A 16,204-nucleotide genomic window follows, 5' to 3' on the forward strand; every position below is an offset into this window, starting at 1 on the left:
CCTGTGTACGTATGCCAATGACAACAAACTTGAACTTGAACTCCCTTGCTTATCAAGAATCTATCGACCTGATGCAGAGTCTCATTGACCACTTCTTTCCCTCCACAGATGCTGCCTGACCCGCTGAGTTCCTCCAGCAGATTGTTTTTAGCTCTAGATCCCAGCATCTGCAGTCCCTTGTATTTCTATCTGACTAATTACTTCTTTTAAGGCCATGTATGTTAGTTAACAATTTAGGTCTGATAGTTAAATAATAGCTTTACTTTAAAAGTAAAAGATTAGAATGTTAAAAGCTATTACTAAAGACAATCCAGCAGGGCCCTTAGAATAATTCAAGGTAATTAGACAAAGTTAACGTGTTTTTTGTGAGAGCAAAATCACGTTTGACCTACTTATTGGAGTTCTTTGAAAAAGTAACGTGTGGTGTTGATTATGGGGAACTGGTAGATGTAATATACTTAGATGTCCAGAAGGCATTTTGACAAAATGACACATCAAAGGTTACTGTGGAAAATAATGGTTATGGGCCAAACGCTGGCAAATGGGACTAGCTTGGATGGGGCACCTTGGTCGGCATGGGCCAGTTGGACCGGAGGGCCTGTTTCCGTGCCTTATAACGCTATAACTTATGGTGTAAGAGGTAACACTTTGACAGGCATAGAGGACTGGCTAGATAACATGAAACAGGGAGGAGCATAAATGGGTCTATTGTCTGGTGAGATGCAACAAGTGATGTGCCACAGGGATTGGCACTGGAGTCTTGACATTTTACAATTTATATACATTTCTTGAATGAAGGCACTGAAGGTACAATGGCTAAAATTGCTAATGACACAAAGATAGTGGGAAAGGTTAGTGCAAAGAGGACATAAAGAGTCTACAAAGGGAAATTGCACTGAGAATAATCTGGAAAAAAGAAGGGTCCAGTCATTTAAATCCGAAGTACATAGAAATTTCTTCTCTCAGAGGGTAGTGAATCCCTGAAATTCTTTGCCCCTGAGGATGGTGGAGGCCAGATCATTAGATATACTTAAGTTGGGATGTTATGTTGCAGTCATACAAGACATTGGTGAGGCTGCATTTGGAATATTGTGTTCAGTTTTGGTCACCCTGCCATAGGAAAGATACCATTAAGCAGGAAAGAGTGCAGAGGAGATTTACGAGAACATTGCCAAGACTCGAGGGACTGAGTTATGGAGAGAGGTTGAGCAGGTTGGGACTGTTTTCACTGGATTGTAGGAGAATAAGGGATGATCTCATAGAAGTGTATAAAATCATGAGGGGCATAGATAGGGTCATTTTTACACACAGGGTTGGGGAATCAAGAACCAGAGGGCATAGGTTTAAGGTGAGGTGGAAGAGATTGAATAAGAACCTGAGGGGCAATTTTTTCACCCAGACGGTGGTCGGTATATGGAATGAGCTGCCAGAGGAAGTGGTTGAGGCAGGTATATTAACAACATTTAAAAGGTACTTGGACAGGTACATGAATAGGAAAGGTTTAGAGGGATATGGGCCAAACACAGGCAAATGAGACTAGCTTAGATGGGAATCTTGGCTGGAATGGACCAGATGGGCCAAAGGGCCTCTTTCCGTGTTGTATAACTTGATGACTTTATGACTTAAGGTCGAGATAGATAAATATTTGAAAGATTGAAGAATTGAGGGTTATGAGGAACTGGCACAGAAGAGGAGTTGAGGCCAGTATAAATCAACCGTGATCATATTGAATGGCGAGGCAGGTTTGAGGGGTCAAGTGGCCTGCTCCAGTTTTCTCGTGTTAATGTCAGCTGATCTGTCTGACCAAGGTATAAGTGGAGGGACAGGAATGGGGACAGAGGAGAGAGAGAAAGATCTAATGTTGGAAGCGGGAGATACAGAACAATGCAGTCACTGGAAATTTGAAGTGAAGGGGAAGGTTGGAAACTACCCAGCCCATCACACAGCACTGTGTAAAGAGAGAAATAATGTTACAGGTTGACAACCTTTCATCAGAAAACAGTAACTGGCCGTCCCAGGGCTTTATCCCTCTCCTCTCTCCTCACTCTTCCCCCTCTATTTACACCTCCTCGGGGTAGGTCAGCAGCAGTTGAGAAGCTTCAACCTCTCTCAGACAGCACCACTGTCATTTGCATCACTCAGTCTCTCATGGTCTCAAACCCTTTACAGATATTCCACCCCTCCCCCTTCTCTGCATGTTTTCTAATGCTTCCTAGTTCTGGTGAAAGTCACCACAGGTGCTGCCTGACCTGCTGAGTATTTCCAGCACTTTCTGTTCTTATTTCAGGTTCCCAGCATCTGCAGGGTTTTTGTTTTCACTTTTTTTTTGGCAGATGATGTTCAACACAAGGTGGTACATCCTGGTGGGAGGAACAGACCCGGGTAGGGACTGAAAGCTCCTCAGAGTACAGGTACACCAATCAAGTTAGCAAGGCTATTAAAAGATGCAAACCAAACACTAGGGTTTATTCCTAGAGGGATGTCATAAGTAGGGGAGTTATGCTAAAACTGTATTAATTAGGCTATGCTTCCTCTGCATTTAGCTGTAGGGAGCTTTGAAAGCCAGCCCTCATCACTCGCTGCAGTGTCATTTGCCAGTAACTCCACAAGCCGCCCTTAAACCGTAGCAGCAAATTATCTCCTTGAAAGTCTTCCGCATCTCTTGACTGCGGAAGGCATAGATGAGTGGGTCAATGATTGAATTACACATGATGAGGACCAGGTACAAGTTGAAGTGTGACATGAAGCACACACAATACAGGTTCCCGGGGCAGGAGATCATGAGGATGAGGTGAAGGAAGAATGGAGCCCAGCAGACGATGAAGATGCCAAGCAGGATCGTCAAGGTGATGGCGCCTTTCATGCTTGCTTGCTGATGAATGGAGTTGTAGCCCGACATAGCAGCAATCCGCTTGGCATGGGAGCGAGCCAGCAGGAACATGTGGCTATAGAGGGAAGCCATAAGAAGCAACATGATGAAGAACATGGTGACAAGACAGATGATGACAGTTGGACTTTCGGAGTAGATGATGAAAATGACACCACACCCGGTGCATAACGTCCAGATCCCTGCAATAATAAAAGCCGCTCGCTTCACACTCATAATGTGGTGGTAGCGCAAGGCGTAGAATATGGTGACATACCTATCGACAGCAATGGCCAAGAGACTGCACATGGATGCCACCACAGAGGTGCAGATCATGGAGTCAAACACATTGTCTACCTGTTTGATAAAGCTGTCCTTGACAACCAAGTGCCTGTTGTTGAGTAAAGTTATCACAATGGTTTCCCATGCATTGGACACACTCACCAACATGTCTGCCACTGCCAGGCTGCAGACAAAAAAGTACATGGGCGAGTGCAGATTCCTGTTCTTAATAATCGCAGCAATAACCAGAATATTTTCCAGCAGACTCATGATACCCAGAGTCAGAAACACCTCAATGGCTACACTGACTTGTTCACATAAAGCAGGAGAACTTCTCGTCCTGTTCATCACCGTCTCAGCCAGAGTTAGACTCGCCAGGGAAAGCTCGGTTAAGTTCATCCTTAACTCCTGGGCTTCATCCTCTTCTGCTTTCACTGTGAGATGCTCGTAGAGAAAGATGTGTGATCTACCTCTGGTATTGCCTAGGTTCAGAAGAGAAACATGAGTGTCTGATGAGGTTTTGCTTGGGTTTGAAATTCCACTTGCAGGATGTGGAATGACTGTCAAGGCCTGGTACTTATTGTCCGCCCCTATAACTGGCCCCTGAACTGCTAAGTGGGTCTGGAGCCAAGTATCTGCCAGACCTGGCAGGGCTGACAGATTGAGTCATAGAGTTGTACTGCATAGAAACAGGCCCTTCGGCCCACTGTGTCTATGCCGACCATCAGGCCTAGCTACACTAATCCCACTTGCCTGCATTAATTCCATATCCCTCTGTGCCCTGCTCATTACAAGGACCTGTCCAGATGCCTCTTAAATGTTGTTACTGTTCCTGCCTCCACCACCTCCTTCTTTTCCTTAACTGGACCATCAATATCCTTCGTCAACCAAGGTTCCCTACTCCTGCCAGCCTTGCCCTTCACTCCAACAGGAACATCCTGGCCCAGAGACGATTAGAGGACATGCCTTTCACTCCTCACTCTTGCATTCCCGGGTAAACCGGACTTGACAGCTGGAGCCTAGAGCAGGATGACTGCTGGTGCAGCCACTCTTAGACCCATCCCCAGGTGTAGGGCTGGATCGGATGGAGACAGTGGGTTTATTTTTGTTTACAGGTAAACCAGAGGTAATAGACCCTCTTGCCATTTGTTACGTTAAATTTGGAGACAAGTTCAGGGTTTTCTTTTTCAGTTTTTACTCATTCATACATAGGATAGGGATGTAAGGATAAGGCTTGGTATTTATTGTACTTAATGGTTCACCACCATCAACTTAAACATTAGACCAGAGAACAGTACAGCACTGGACAAGCCATTCGGCCCATGATGTTGTGCCAATCTGGATGCCAATTTATACTAAATGTCATCCTCCTCCTGTGTGACGCTATTACAGTGCCAGTGACTGGGGTACAATTCCGGCCGCTGTCCGTAAGGAGTTTGTACATTCTCCCCGTGTCTGCGTGGGTTTCCTCCGGGTGCTCCGGTTTCCTCCCACATTCCAAAGATACATGGGTTAGGAAGTTGTGGGCGTGCTATGTTGGCGCCGGAAACATGGCGACACTTGCGGGCTGCCCCCAGAACACTCTACGCAAAAGGTGCATTTCGATGTACATATGACAAATAAAGATATCTTATCTCACTTTTAAAAGATTTCCATGTCAGTGAACTGGATGGAATTCTCCAACAATCCTATGGCTTCATGCTTGCTATTCATGATACCTGGTTTTTACTCCGGAATTATTTCATTACAATGATTTAGTTTTGCCAGCTGTCCTGGTGGGATCCAGTCTCACGTCACTGCATCTGGGTCTGGACACTAGCATGATAATTTAACCCTATGTTGGTGTGTCCTTAATTCTCCAACTGCTCAGAGGAGGAGTTAAAATGTGAGGAGTTAACATGCAATTCTTTAACACCTATTTCTACCCTAGACATCCTAAAGCACTTTACAGCCAATTAAGTTATAAAACATAGAACAGCACAGCACAGAACAGGCCCTTCAGCCCACAATGTTGTGCTGAACTAATTAAGCTAATGACACCTAATCCCTTCTGTCTGCATATGGTCCATACCCCTCCATTCTCTGCATATTCATGTGCCTATCTAAGAGCTTCTTAAATGCCTCTATTGTAACTGCCTCCACCACTACCCCTGGCAGCACATTCCAGGCACCAACCACTCTCTGTGTAAAAAATTGCCCCACACGTCTCCTTTAAACTTTCCCCCTCTCACCTTAAATGCATGTCATCCAGTACTAGACATTATAGTTCTTCTGTTAGACATTGTAAGTTCCTCTACGAAGATAAGTCAGGGTTGTGATATAGAAAATATAGCAGCTGATCTGTGCACAGGTCTCCTTCAAGCAGCAAGGTGATTCGTGTTGGAGAGTAGGAACATAAGAACAGGAGATGCTCCAGCTTCCTCCCACATCCCAAAGACATGCAGGTCGATCGGTTAATTGGCCACTGTAAATTGTTCCTAGTGTATATCTGGGGATGTGCTGAGAATAAAAATCAGGATTTATGTAGGATTTTGTGTAAATGGATAGTCGGTACAGACTCAGTGGGCCAAAGGGCCTGTTTCCATGCTGCATCCCCATGACTTTATGGGGAGAATATGCAAACTCCACAGAGACAGCAGCCGAGGTCAGGATTGAACCCAGGTCAGGATTGAACCCAGGTCTCTGGTGCTGTGAGGCAGCAGCTCGACTAGATGTGCCGTTTGCTGCCCTAATCCATTTATTTACAACGTAAACGGGTATTGTAACACTCTTATTTATTCATTTTTGGGGTCTGGGCATCACTGGCAAGGCCCAGTAGCAAGGCCCATAGCCTGTAGCAAACTGCCCTGAACAGAGTGGCTTGCTCAGCCATTTCAGAGTCCACCACATTATGTAACTCTAGACCTACTGAGAAGCCCAGACTAGTTAACAGCGGCAGGATTCCCCCTCCCTGTGGGACACCAGATGTGTTTTTACAACCACCCAGTCATTTCATGGTCTTGCCTAAAACAAGCTTTTTCTTTAATTCCATCTTATTCAAAGAAACACCGCAGCTGAAGTGGGATTTGAACTCAGGTGCTTGCATTGTCAGCCAGGCATTTGAATAACTAGCCCAGCAAAGTAACCACAGCACTCCCACCACACTTGACATGTTACCTACATTTTGTCTGCATCATTTTGGCGTTGCAAAGAATTTCCTGTGCTAAGTGCAGGCAGAAACAAAAACAACATTTAAAAGACATTTAGACAGGAACATGGATAGGAAAAGCTTAGAAGGTCATGGGCCAAATGCAGGCAAATGGAACTAGCTCAGGTGGGAATCTTGGTTGGCATGGACCATTTGGGCCAAAGGGCCTGTTTCCTTGCTGTATTACTCTATGACTCTCTGACTCTACAATGGATTTTGGGTTTTTTTGTTCTAATTGTGTTCTTTCTTGCATAATTTTGTATAATTTATGTATAATTTATGTTTTTCTTGTAAATGCTGTGTATCTGATGCTGTGTGCCTGTGATGCTGCTGCAAGTAAGTTTATCATTGCACCTGTACATACATGTACTTGTGCATATGACAATAAACTTGACTTTGACTTTAACTATGACTCTAAATGGGGTAACACCAAGGGAAAGGTTGGAAATCATTGGTCTAGACCTGAGAAACCAGACACTAAAGATCGGTATCTGTGGCCTCTATGGGATGTGGGTTTGCACTGTGTAAAACTAATTCCTAGGCCATCCTATTGCCCCCACACACACACACCCGCCCCGCCCCTATTCTGGATAAACCTACGAGACCGGACTCCTCCTCCTCAGCTGAGGGGAGACCTGATAGAGCTTTATAAAATTATGAGAGGCATAGACAGAGTAGAAAGTGTCTTTTTTCTCAGGGAGGAAATGTCAAATACTGGAGTGCATAGCTTTAAGGTGAGAGGGGGAAAGTTTAAAGGGGATGTGGGGGGTGAGTGTTTTAACACAGAAGCAGCTGCCTGGAATGCATTACCAGAGGAGGTGGTGGAAGCAGATACAACAGCAATATTTAAGGGGCAGTTAGATAGGCATACGGGGAATGGAGGGATAGAGACCATGTGCAGGCATGTGATAAGTTTTGATTGGCATCATGGTCAGCACAGACATTGTGGGCCGAAAGGCCTGTTCCTGTGCTGTACTGTTCTATGTTCTATGTTCTACGTAACTGGGCCTCCAGGCTACATGAAGAGCCAGTTTCTGTCTTGGTACCTGCTGGTTTAAGGTGGAGCAAGGAGGTGTAGACAAGTCGGTCAACACCTTTTCTTCAGCTGCATTCCCCGGGTGTGATGGACCTGGAAAGGAAAGGAAAGAGTTGAGGGTTAGAACTCAATGGTGAGGGTGAGAGGAGGTATAGGGAATGATGTCACGTTGCCCAAGGTATAGCTAAAGTTACTTAAGTTCAAAGCATGACTTTATAACGCTCTGTCACAAGGGAATGTTTGGGAAGATATGTTGAGGAGGAGAGAAGATAATGCCAGAGGAGTCAAACTCTGCGGGGCATATCGTCCAATTTCACTGGGTGAATTGTCCTTAACTAGAGTCACTGATTCTGCAGAGCTGTACTGGAGACTCGGGAAGATTGAAGAGAATGCAAGACAAAGGCACTTCGGAAGGACAAACTCCAAGGCAGAGCACAAAGTTAATGGCAGGATTCTTGGTAGTGTGGAGGAGCAGAGGGATCTGGGGGACCATATCCACAGATCCCTGAAAGTTGCCTTACAGGTGGATAGGGTAGTTAAGAAAGCTTATGGGGTGTTAGCTTTCATAAGTCGAGGGATCGAGTTTAAGAGCCACGAGGTAATGATGCAGCTCTCTAAAACTCTGGTTAGACCACACTTAGAGTACTGTGTCCAGTTCTGGTCACCTCATTATAGGAAGGATGTGGAAGCGTTGGAAAGGGTGCAGAGGAGATTTACCAGGATGCTGCCTGGTTTGGAGAGTATGCATTATGAGGAGAGATTAAGGGAGCTAGGGCTTTACTCTTTGGAGAGAAGGAGGATGAGAGGAGACATGATAGAGGTGTACAAAATGTTAAGAGGAATAGATAGAGTGGACAGCCTGCACCTCTTTCCCAGGGCGCCAATGCTCAATACAAGGGGGCATGGCTTTAGGGTAATGGGTGGGAAGTTCAAGGGAGATATCAGAGGAAGAATTTTACCCAGAGAGTGGTTGGGGCATGGAATGCGCTGCCTGGGGCAGTGGTGGAGGCTGATACGTTGGTCAAATTCAAGAGATTACTAGATAAGCATATGGAGGAATTTAAAATAGAGGAATATGTGGGAGGAAGGGGTTAGATAGACTTAGGTGAGGTTTAAAGGTCGGCACAACATTGTGGGCTGAAGGGCCTGTATTGGGCTGTACTGTTCTATGTTCTATGTTCTAAAATGGGAAGAAAATCATCACATTACTAAAAATGGAGACACACAATGTTTTTTTAATTAAAAATACAGTGGTTTTCTTTCATTACTTACAACAGTACAGTACAATAGACAATCAATGAGAGTCTAACTGAGTCTGTTCAATAGTCAATTGGTGAAGTGAAGCAGGATCCCATGGACATGTTAGATGACCAATAAGGGAAAGACAGGGGTGGAGCCAGCCACGAGATGAAACCTCCTGAAGTGTTTCCAACCAATATTGGTGAATCTAATCTTGGCATGCATTACCATTGCATTAGCTCTGGTCGCCCCATTACAGGAAGGATGCAGAGGCTTTGAACAGGGTGCAGAGGAGGTTCACCGGGATGCTGCCCAGATTTTAGCTATAAGGAGACATTGGACACACTTGGGTTGTTTCCTCTGGAGCCTCAAAAGCTGAGAGGAGACCTAATAGAAGTTCATAAAATTATGAGGGGCACAGATTGGGTACAGTCAGAGGCTCTTTCACGGGGTAGAAATGCCAAATACTAGAGGGCATAGATTTAAGGTGAGAGAGGGGAGGTTTAAGGGAGATGTGTGGGGCAAGTTTTTTACAAGAGTGGTAGGTACCTGGAACGTGCTGCTGGAGGAGGTGATGGAAACAGGTACATGAGTAGCATTTAAGAGGCATTTAGATGAACACATGAACAGGCAGGGAATGGAGAGATATGGATCATGTGCAGGCAGATAGGATTAGTTTAATTTGGCATCATGGTCGGCAGAGAAATTGTGGGCCGAAGGGCCTGTTCCTGTGCTCTACAGTTCTATTTTCTATTATTGTCTCCTCAAACAGACCAGGAACAGATGGATGAGAATTTTTTCCTTATATCTGCTGCTTGTAGGAGAGCTGGACATACAAGGATGCAGGAACCATGTTGTCTCTGATCCACAGGGGAGAGTAGCTCCCATCACCTTCCCCAACAGGATTTCTAAACGTGTGTCAGAAAACCTGGAGAGGAGGGATGGGGAATGGGAGGCCAGAGTTCTGGCAACACATTGGCCTTTCCATCTATCCAATTCAGATGCTTGCAAACCTCTCAGAATTGATCCAGTCTTTAAATAGTATTTTAAATAGTAAATAATAATACTATTAATAATAATAATAATAATAAAAATACTACTTTTAATATTTTAAATAGTAAAATAGCGGGCTATGGGTAAGCCTAGTAATTTCTAGGGTAGGGACATGTTTGGCACTGCCTTGTGGGCTGAAGGGCCTGAACTGTGCTGTGGTTTTTCTATGTTCTATGTTCTATGTTCTAAATTGCCTCAGCTCCTGCCACCTCCTTCCTCGAGCTCCATTCCTTCCTCACGTGACCCGAGGAAGATTTGATTCTGAAAGCCACCCAGGGTTGAATTTCTTCAGGAATAATTTCACAAGTCGGTTCACCCAGACGATCACTCAAAACTCCCATCATGCATTTCCCACCGGACACAGCTTCATGCCAAGGATGAAAATGACCCTGATCTTTCCACTGCAGTAAATTCATTAGTCAACATAATTACCCATTTGAATGGAATTTGGCAAATCAGTCTCCCTGGCATTTGGGAATCTCTCTCTAAAACCCAGTTGCTGGGTCTGAAACTTATTAGCCGAGGTCAAAACTGTTGTCTTTTTCCCTCCTGTCTGTGATGTCAAGACGTTTCCCCAGTTCCCCAGGTATGTCAACAATTCCTTCTCCTCCCACAGATGCTGCTCGACCAGCAGACTATTCAGGGTTGCTCCAGATTCCAGCATCTGCAGTCGCCCTTGACCTCACAATCTACCCCGTCGTAGCCCTCGCACCTTATTGTCTGCCTGCACTGCATTTTCTCTGTAACACTTTATTCTGCATTCTGTTATTGTTTTCCCTTGTACTACATCAATGCACTGATGTGATGAAATGATCTGTATGGATGGCAGGCAAAACCTCAGTACATGTGACAATAATAAACCAATTTATCTTGTGTCTCTCCACAATTCTGATGATGGCTCCCATTCTGTTTTTTCATTGCCTTGTCTCCTACACAGTCCCGTTATTTATTATCTAAGTTAGCTGAAACACACTCCGACTTCAGAATTAACTGATTGGTTACTGGACAAGCGCCCAGAAACACAGGCAATTATCCAGAGACATGTGGACAAACCACGGCAGCTGGTGATCTGAGTTCGACCCTGGAATAACCAGCTAGTGTTAAGTTGTGACTGTAACACACGGGATCGTTGCTGAACCCCTTCTTGACCGTCAGGGAAGGAAACCTGCCAATCCTTACCCCGTCTGATTTGTATGTAACTCACAATTGAAATCGCCCACCGCTGTGGTCAGGGGGCATTCAGTTATGGGTTATAAATACCGGATTTGTTAACAGTGCCCTCATCCAATGAAAGACATTAAAAAATAAAATTCGAGTATCCAATGCAGAACAATCAAATGCTTTAGCGCAGATATCAACGTTTCAGTTGTAAATTGTACACTGCTGGTTTCATAATGGATTAAGGTCTGAAAGAGAGGAGATAAGCGCACAAGACATCTGAAAGTTACTGGAAGACCTGCTGTTAACCGCCGCTAGCCCACTGCCGTCTTCTCACCGAGCACCACCCACCTTCACTTTGCTCCTTATCCTACAGTTGGGAATGAGACCGATAGGAATTGGAAGGCAAATTCCTCTGCTCTGGTCAGGCACGGCTCGCGTGAAGTCTAGAGGCAGCCTGGGTTTTTCACCAGCACCTTCCGAAACAGCAGCAACTTAACTGAATGGGTGGTTCCTCCCTCCGTCAGAACGCACGCCAGGGTCCGCACAGCGGGATACTTGTTCGGTTCTCAGCCACTTACCGGGAGATAATCCAGCCTGCCCGCCTTTTAAGGGAACTGCAGGGACATCTTCCAGCTTCAGAACAACTGGAAGCTGCAGCGATGAGCCAGGATTGAGAATTGCGTTCTAGGTCCAGGTAAACTTTCAAAGATGGAACAACAGACACTTTACTCTGTATTCTGTTATTGTTTTTACCCTGTACTACCTCAATGCACTGTGTAATGAATTGATCTGTACGAACGGTTTGCAAGACAAGTTTTTCACTGTACCTCGGTACAAGTGACAATAATAAACCAATACCAATACCAATTTTCCCAGCAGACTTATTCCATTCAGAAAGAAAATTCAGAGATCTCTCCTGATACAGAGGGACATCAGATGTTTGAACTGAATTGTCCACCAGAGATTGCAGCTTTAGAACAATTCCTGTTGTCCTTTGCCGGCCTTTCCCTATTCCAGTTTGGTACTGAAGACGCTTTCTCAGAATGTTTCCATAAGACCATAAGACATGGGAGCAGGATTAGGCCATTCGGCCCATCGAGTCTGTTCCACCATTCGATCATGGCTGATATACTTTTCCCTCTCAATCCCATTTTCCTGCCTTCTCCCTGTAACCTTTGATGCCCTGACTAATCAAGAACCTATCAACCTCCACTTTAAATATACCCAATGACTTGGCCTCCACAGCTGTCTGTGGCAACAAATTCCACAGATTCACCACCCTCTGGATAAAGAAATTCCTCCTCATCTCTGTTCTAAGGGGATGTCCTTCTATTCTGAGGCTGTGCCCCCTGGTCCTAGACTCTCCCACTACTGGAAACATCCTCTTCACATCCACTCTATCCAGGCCTTTCAATATTTGATATGGTCTCCCCGCCCATGGAAGAACATAGTAGGAGACCAAGTCACTGGGTATATTTAAAATGGAGGTTGATGGGTTCTTGATTAGGAAGGGTGTCAAAGGTTACGGGGAGAAGGCAGGACAATTGGATCGAGAGGGAAAAATAAATCAGCCATGATCGAATGGCAGAGCAGTTTCAATGGGCTGAATGGCTTGATCCTGCTCCTATGTCTTATGGTCTTATACCTGTCCACAGTATTCCATGTGCGATCACCAGTGCCCTATATAAGTGGTAGTTGGTTTATTGTTGTCACTTGTACCAAGATGCAGTGAAAAACTTGGTTTTGCATGCCACCCATACAGATCATTTCACAACATCAGTACACCGAGGTAGTTCAAGGGAAAAGCAACAACAGAATGCAGAATGTAGTGTTACAGTTACAGAAAAATGCAGTGCAGGCAGACAATAAGGTGCAAGGTCATGACAAGGTAGATTCTGAGGCCAAGGGTTCATCTTTGTCATACAAGAGGTCTGTTTAATAGTCTTATAACGGCGGGATGGAAGTGTCCTTGAGCCGGATGGTGTGTGTTTCAAGCTTTTGTACCTTCTCTCTGATGGAATCGGAGTGAGATGTCTCTTCTCTTGTACTCAAGGAGACACAAGAAATTCTACAGATGCCAGAATTCTGGAGCAATACACGAAAAGTGCTGGAGGAACTCAGCGGGTCAGGCAGCATCTATGGAGGGAAATAAACAGTCGACGTTTTGGGCCAAGCCCCTTCATCGAGACAGGAAAGGAAGACGGCAGAAGCCAGAATAAGCAGGTGGTGGGAGGGGGAGGAGCACTTGCAGGCAGGGGATAGGTGAGTTCAGGTGATAGGCGAGTCCAGGTGAGAGGGGGAAGGTAGGTGGGTGGGGGTGGGGGGAGAAGATGTAATAAGCTGAGAGGTGATAGGTAGAAGAGGCAAAAGGGTGAAGGAGGACGAATTAGGTAGGAGAGGGCAGTGGACCATGGAATGAAGGATGGAGGAGGGGAGGAGAGGAGATGGGCAGAACTCAAAACCTCTTGCAATAAAGGCCAACGTACTGCTTGCCTGTGAAGTTATATCCTTCAGTAGGACAAACACAAAGGCAGAATATTATTTAAATGGTGACAGATTGGGAAATGTTGATGTACACAGGGATCGATGTGCTCTTGTAGACAGGGCACTGGAAGGAAACTTACACGTCCCACAAGCAATTAAGAAGGCAAGTGGTATGTTGGCCTTCCCAACAAGAGTACAGAATGAGCAAACAGGTTGAGAAGAGATTTGAAAGGGGAGACAGGTTTAGAGAGAAGCCATTCCCATTAGCAGATACTTCAATGACCAGGGCAAAAGATGAAGGGATTTGATTTAAAAAAACTGTTGTACACGGAGGGTGGCGATGAGAGAGAACCCCTGACCCACAGGAGTGATGGGAATCAAGCCACTCAGGCATTCAAACAGGAGTTGGATGGGCACTTGAAGGAAAATAATTCCCAGGGCTAAGGGGGAAAGAATGTTGGAACAGGACAGAATAGCTTTCTCTGCAGGGAGCATGGACAGAATGTCCCCTTTCTGTGCCATAACATTCTGCAATTCTAATTGTGTAACCTCTCTGTGTAATTTAATATTGTCCAGAATCATTCTGGTAAATCTACTACCCTCCCCACCTGCCCTCCTCCAAGGCCAATATAGTCTTACTAAGGTGTGGTCTCCAGACCTGACATAGTGGTCAGGGTGAGATCTGACCAAGGCTTTGTGCATAACTTCTATGGCTTTATATTCCTGTTTATTTGACATCATTTGAAGAAAAGAGAAATGAGGTTCTGTATTGTAGCAGTTAGCATAACGCTAGTACAGTGCCAGCGACCCAGGTTCAATTCCGGCCGTTGGCTGTAAGGAGTTTGTACGTTCTCCCTGTGACTACGTAGGTTTCCTCCAGGTGCTCCGGTTTCCTCCTGCATTCCAAAGACGTACAGGTTAGGAAGTTGTGGCATGCTATGTTGGCGCCGGCAGCATGGCGACACTTGCGGGCTACCCCAGAACAATCTACGCAAAAGGTGCATTTCATGGGTAAGATCATATAAGGTAAGATAAGATATCTTTATTAGTCACATGCCCATCAAAACACACAGTGAAATGCACTGAAATGCAGTGAAAACACTGTGTTTTGATGTACATGTGACTAATAAAGATATCTTATCTTATCTCCAGTGTTCCTGCAGTTTTGACAGAGTTCACCAGACCTAACCTGAGCTGTGCCAAAACAATAATCCCAACAATTTTTCTTTATGTTTCAGTAATATTACTTCAGCCCAAATGTGGACTCCACTGTTAAAATAGATACAATAATTTCACTAAACCTTGGATGCACCAAATTCCAATAGAAAGTGGCTGCCTGTTTAATGGATGAAGTTAAAGGTTGAAGGACCCCCCCCCCCTCCCAATTCAGTATTTGATGAACAACAAGCAGAGACTTTCCACTTCCGCTCTCAGTCTAAATCCACCAAACGCTGTTGAATCCACAACTATCCCTGGCCAACCTCCAAACAGCCTGAAGGTCTAAATTTAAACAGCTGATACTAGACAGTATAGCATTAAGGGGGTGGGGTGGGGTGGGGCAAGTTTAAAGGAGATTTCTGAGGCAAGTTTTTTTACACAGAGAGTGAGAGGTTGCCTGGAAAAGGCTGCCGGGGGAAGTGGTGGAAGATGATACAAAAGCAATGTTTAAGAGGCTTTTAGACAGGCACATGAACAGGTAGGGGCTGGAGGGATATGGATCACGTGCAGGCAGATGGGATTAGTTCGGATTGGCATCATCGTTGGTGCAGACATCCTGGGCCAAAGGGCCTGTTCCTGTGCTGTACTGTTCTGCGTTCTGTGTTCTAAGTTCTGATTGGATCTTGTTTAGCTGCAGTTATAAAATTAAGAGAGGCATTGATAGAGTAGACAGCCGGTATCTCTTACCCAGGGTCAAAATATCTAGTATTAGGGCAAGGTGAGAGGGGTAAGGTTCAAAGGAGATGTGCAGGGCAGGTTTTTTACACAGAGTGGTGGGTGCCTGGAATACACTGCCAGGGGTGGGGGTGGATGCAGATACAATAGATGCACTTAAGAGGCTCCTGGACAGGCACATGAATATGCAGAGAATGGAGGGATGTGGATCATGTGCAGGCGAAAGGGATTAGGTATCATTAGCTTAAATATTTTGGCACAACATTGTGGGCTGCAGGGCTTGTTCCTGTTCTGTATGTTTCCTATGTTCTATAAAGTTGTCAGGAATAAGTAACCAGAAGACCAGAAACGCAACTGCGTACAAGTGATCAAGTCCTACAGCACAGAACAGGCCCTTCAACCTATCACACCATGCCAACCATCAATTACCCATCTGAACTAATTACATTTACAAGCACTTAGTCCACAGCGTTCTATGCCTTGGCAATTTGAGAGCTTGTCTGGATTCTCCTTCACCGTTTGGTGAGGCTTTGCCTCCACCATCCCCCCAGGCAGTGCATTTCAGAACCAACCACCGTCTGGGTGAAAAAGTTCTTTCTCAGATCCCCTCCAAACTTCTTACCCCTTACCCTTCAAGTTTTAGATACCACTGCCATGGGGAAAAGTTTCCTACTATCTACCCTACCTATGCCTCTCGTAATTTTGTGCAGGTTAAAACTCTCTGGTCTGGCAACTCCCGTGGTCTGATATGTTTTGAATCTGTAGTATAGATTTGTCTTAATTAACTAATTCTAACTAAGATTTGGACATTTCTGTCACAATTTGGGCAATTTCTGTCGTCCGGCACCAGTTAGGTCCCAAGGGTGCCGGACCAGACAGTTTCAACCTGTATACCTTTATCAGGTTCCCCCTTAACCTCCTCTGCACCAAGAAAAATAAACCCAGCTTATCCAATCTCTCTTTATAATTGAAACGCTCCATCCCAGAGAAAATCCTGATGAAT

General features: G+C 45.1%; 2 protein-coding genes across 2 annotated transcripts in view; one reads left to right on the plus strand and one right to left on the minus strand.

Moving 5' to 3' along the window:
- The window catches only part of LOC127574209 (melanocortin receptor 5-like), a 286,745-nt gene that overhangs the window by 86,469 nt on the left and 184,072 nt on the right, over positions 1-16,204 (plus strand). The gene's annotated exons all lie outside the window — the stretch shown is intronic.
- Positions 456-11,501, minus strand: LOC127574214 (melanocortin receptor 5-like). Its single transcript, XM_052023021.1, has 3 exons — positions 11,173-11,501; positions 7,382-7,464; positions 456-3,630 (listed from the first exon to the last, which is right to left on the minus strand). Exon 3 carries the CDS (start codon positions 3,545-3,547, stop codon positions 2,588-2,590), a length of 960 nt encoding a protein of 319 aa, XP_051878981.1. The 5' UTR covers positions 3,548-3,630; positions 7,382-7,464; positions 11,173-11,501; the 3' UTR covers positions 456-2,587.

Source organism: Pristis pectinata, chromosome 9 (assembly GCF_009764475.1).
Source record: "Pristis pectinata isolate sPriPec2 chromosome 9, sPriPec2.1.pri, whole genome shotgun sequence".
Lineage (NCBI taxonomy): Eukaryota > Metazoa > Chordata > Chondrichthyes > Rhinopristiformes > Pristidae > Pristis > Pristis pectinata.

Coding starts and splice junctions, on each gene's coding strand:
- LOC127574214 (XM_052023021.1), bottom strand. CDS start 3,547: ATGAACTTAACCGAGCTTTCCCTGGCGAGTCTAACTCTGGCTGAGACG.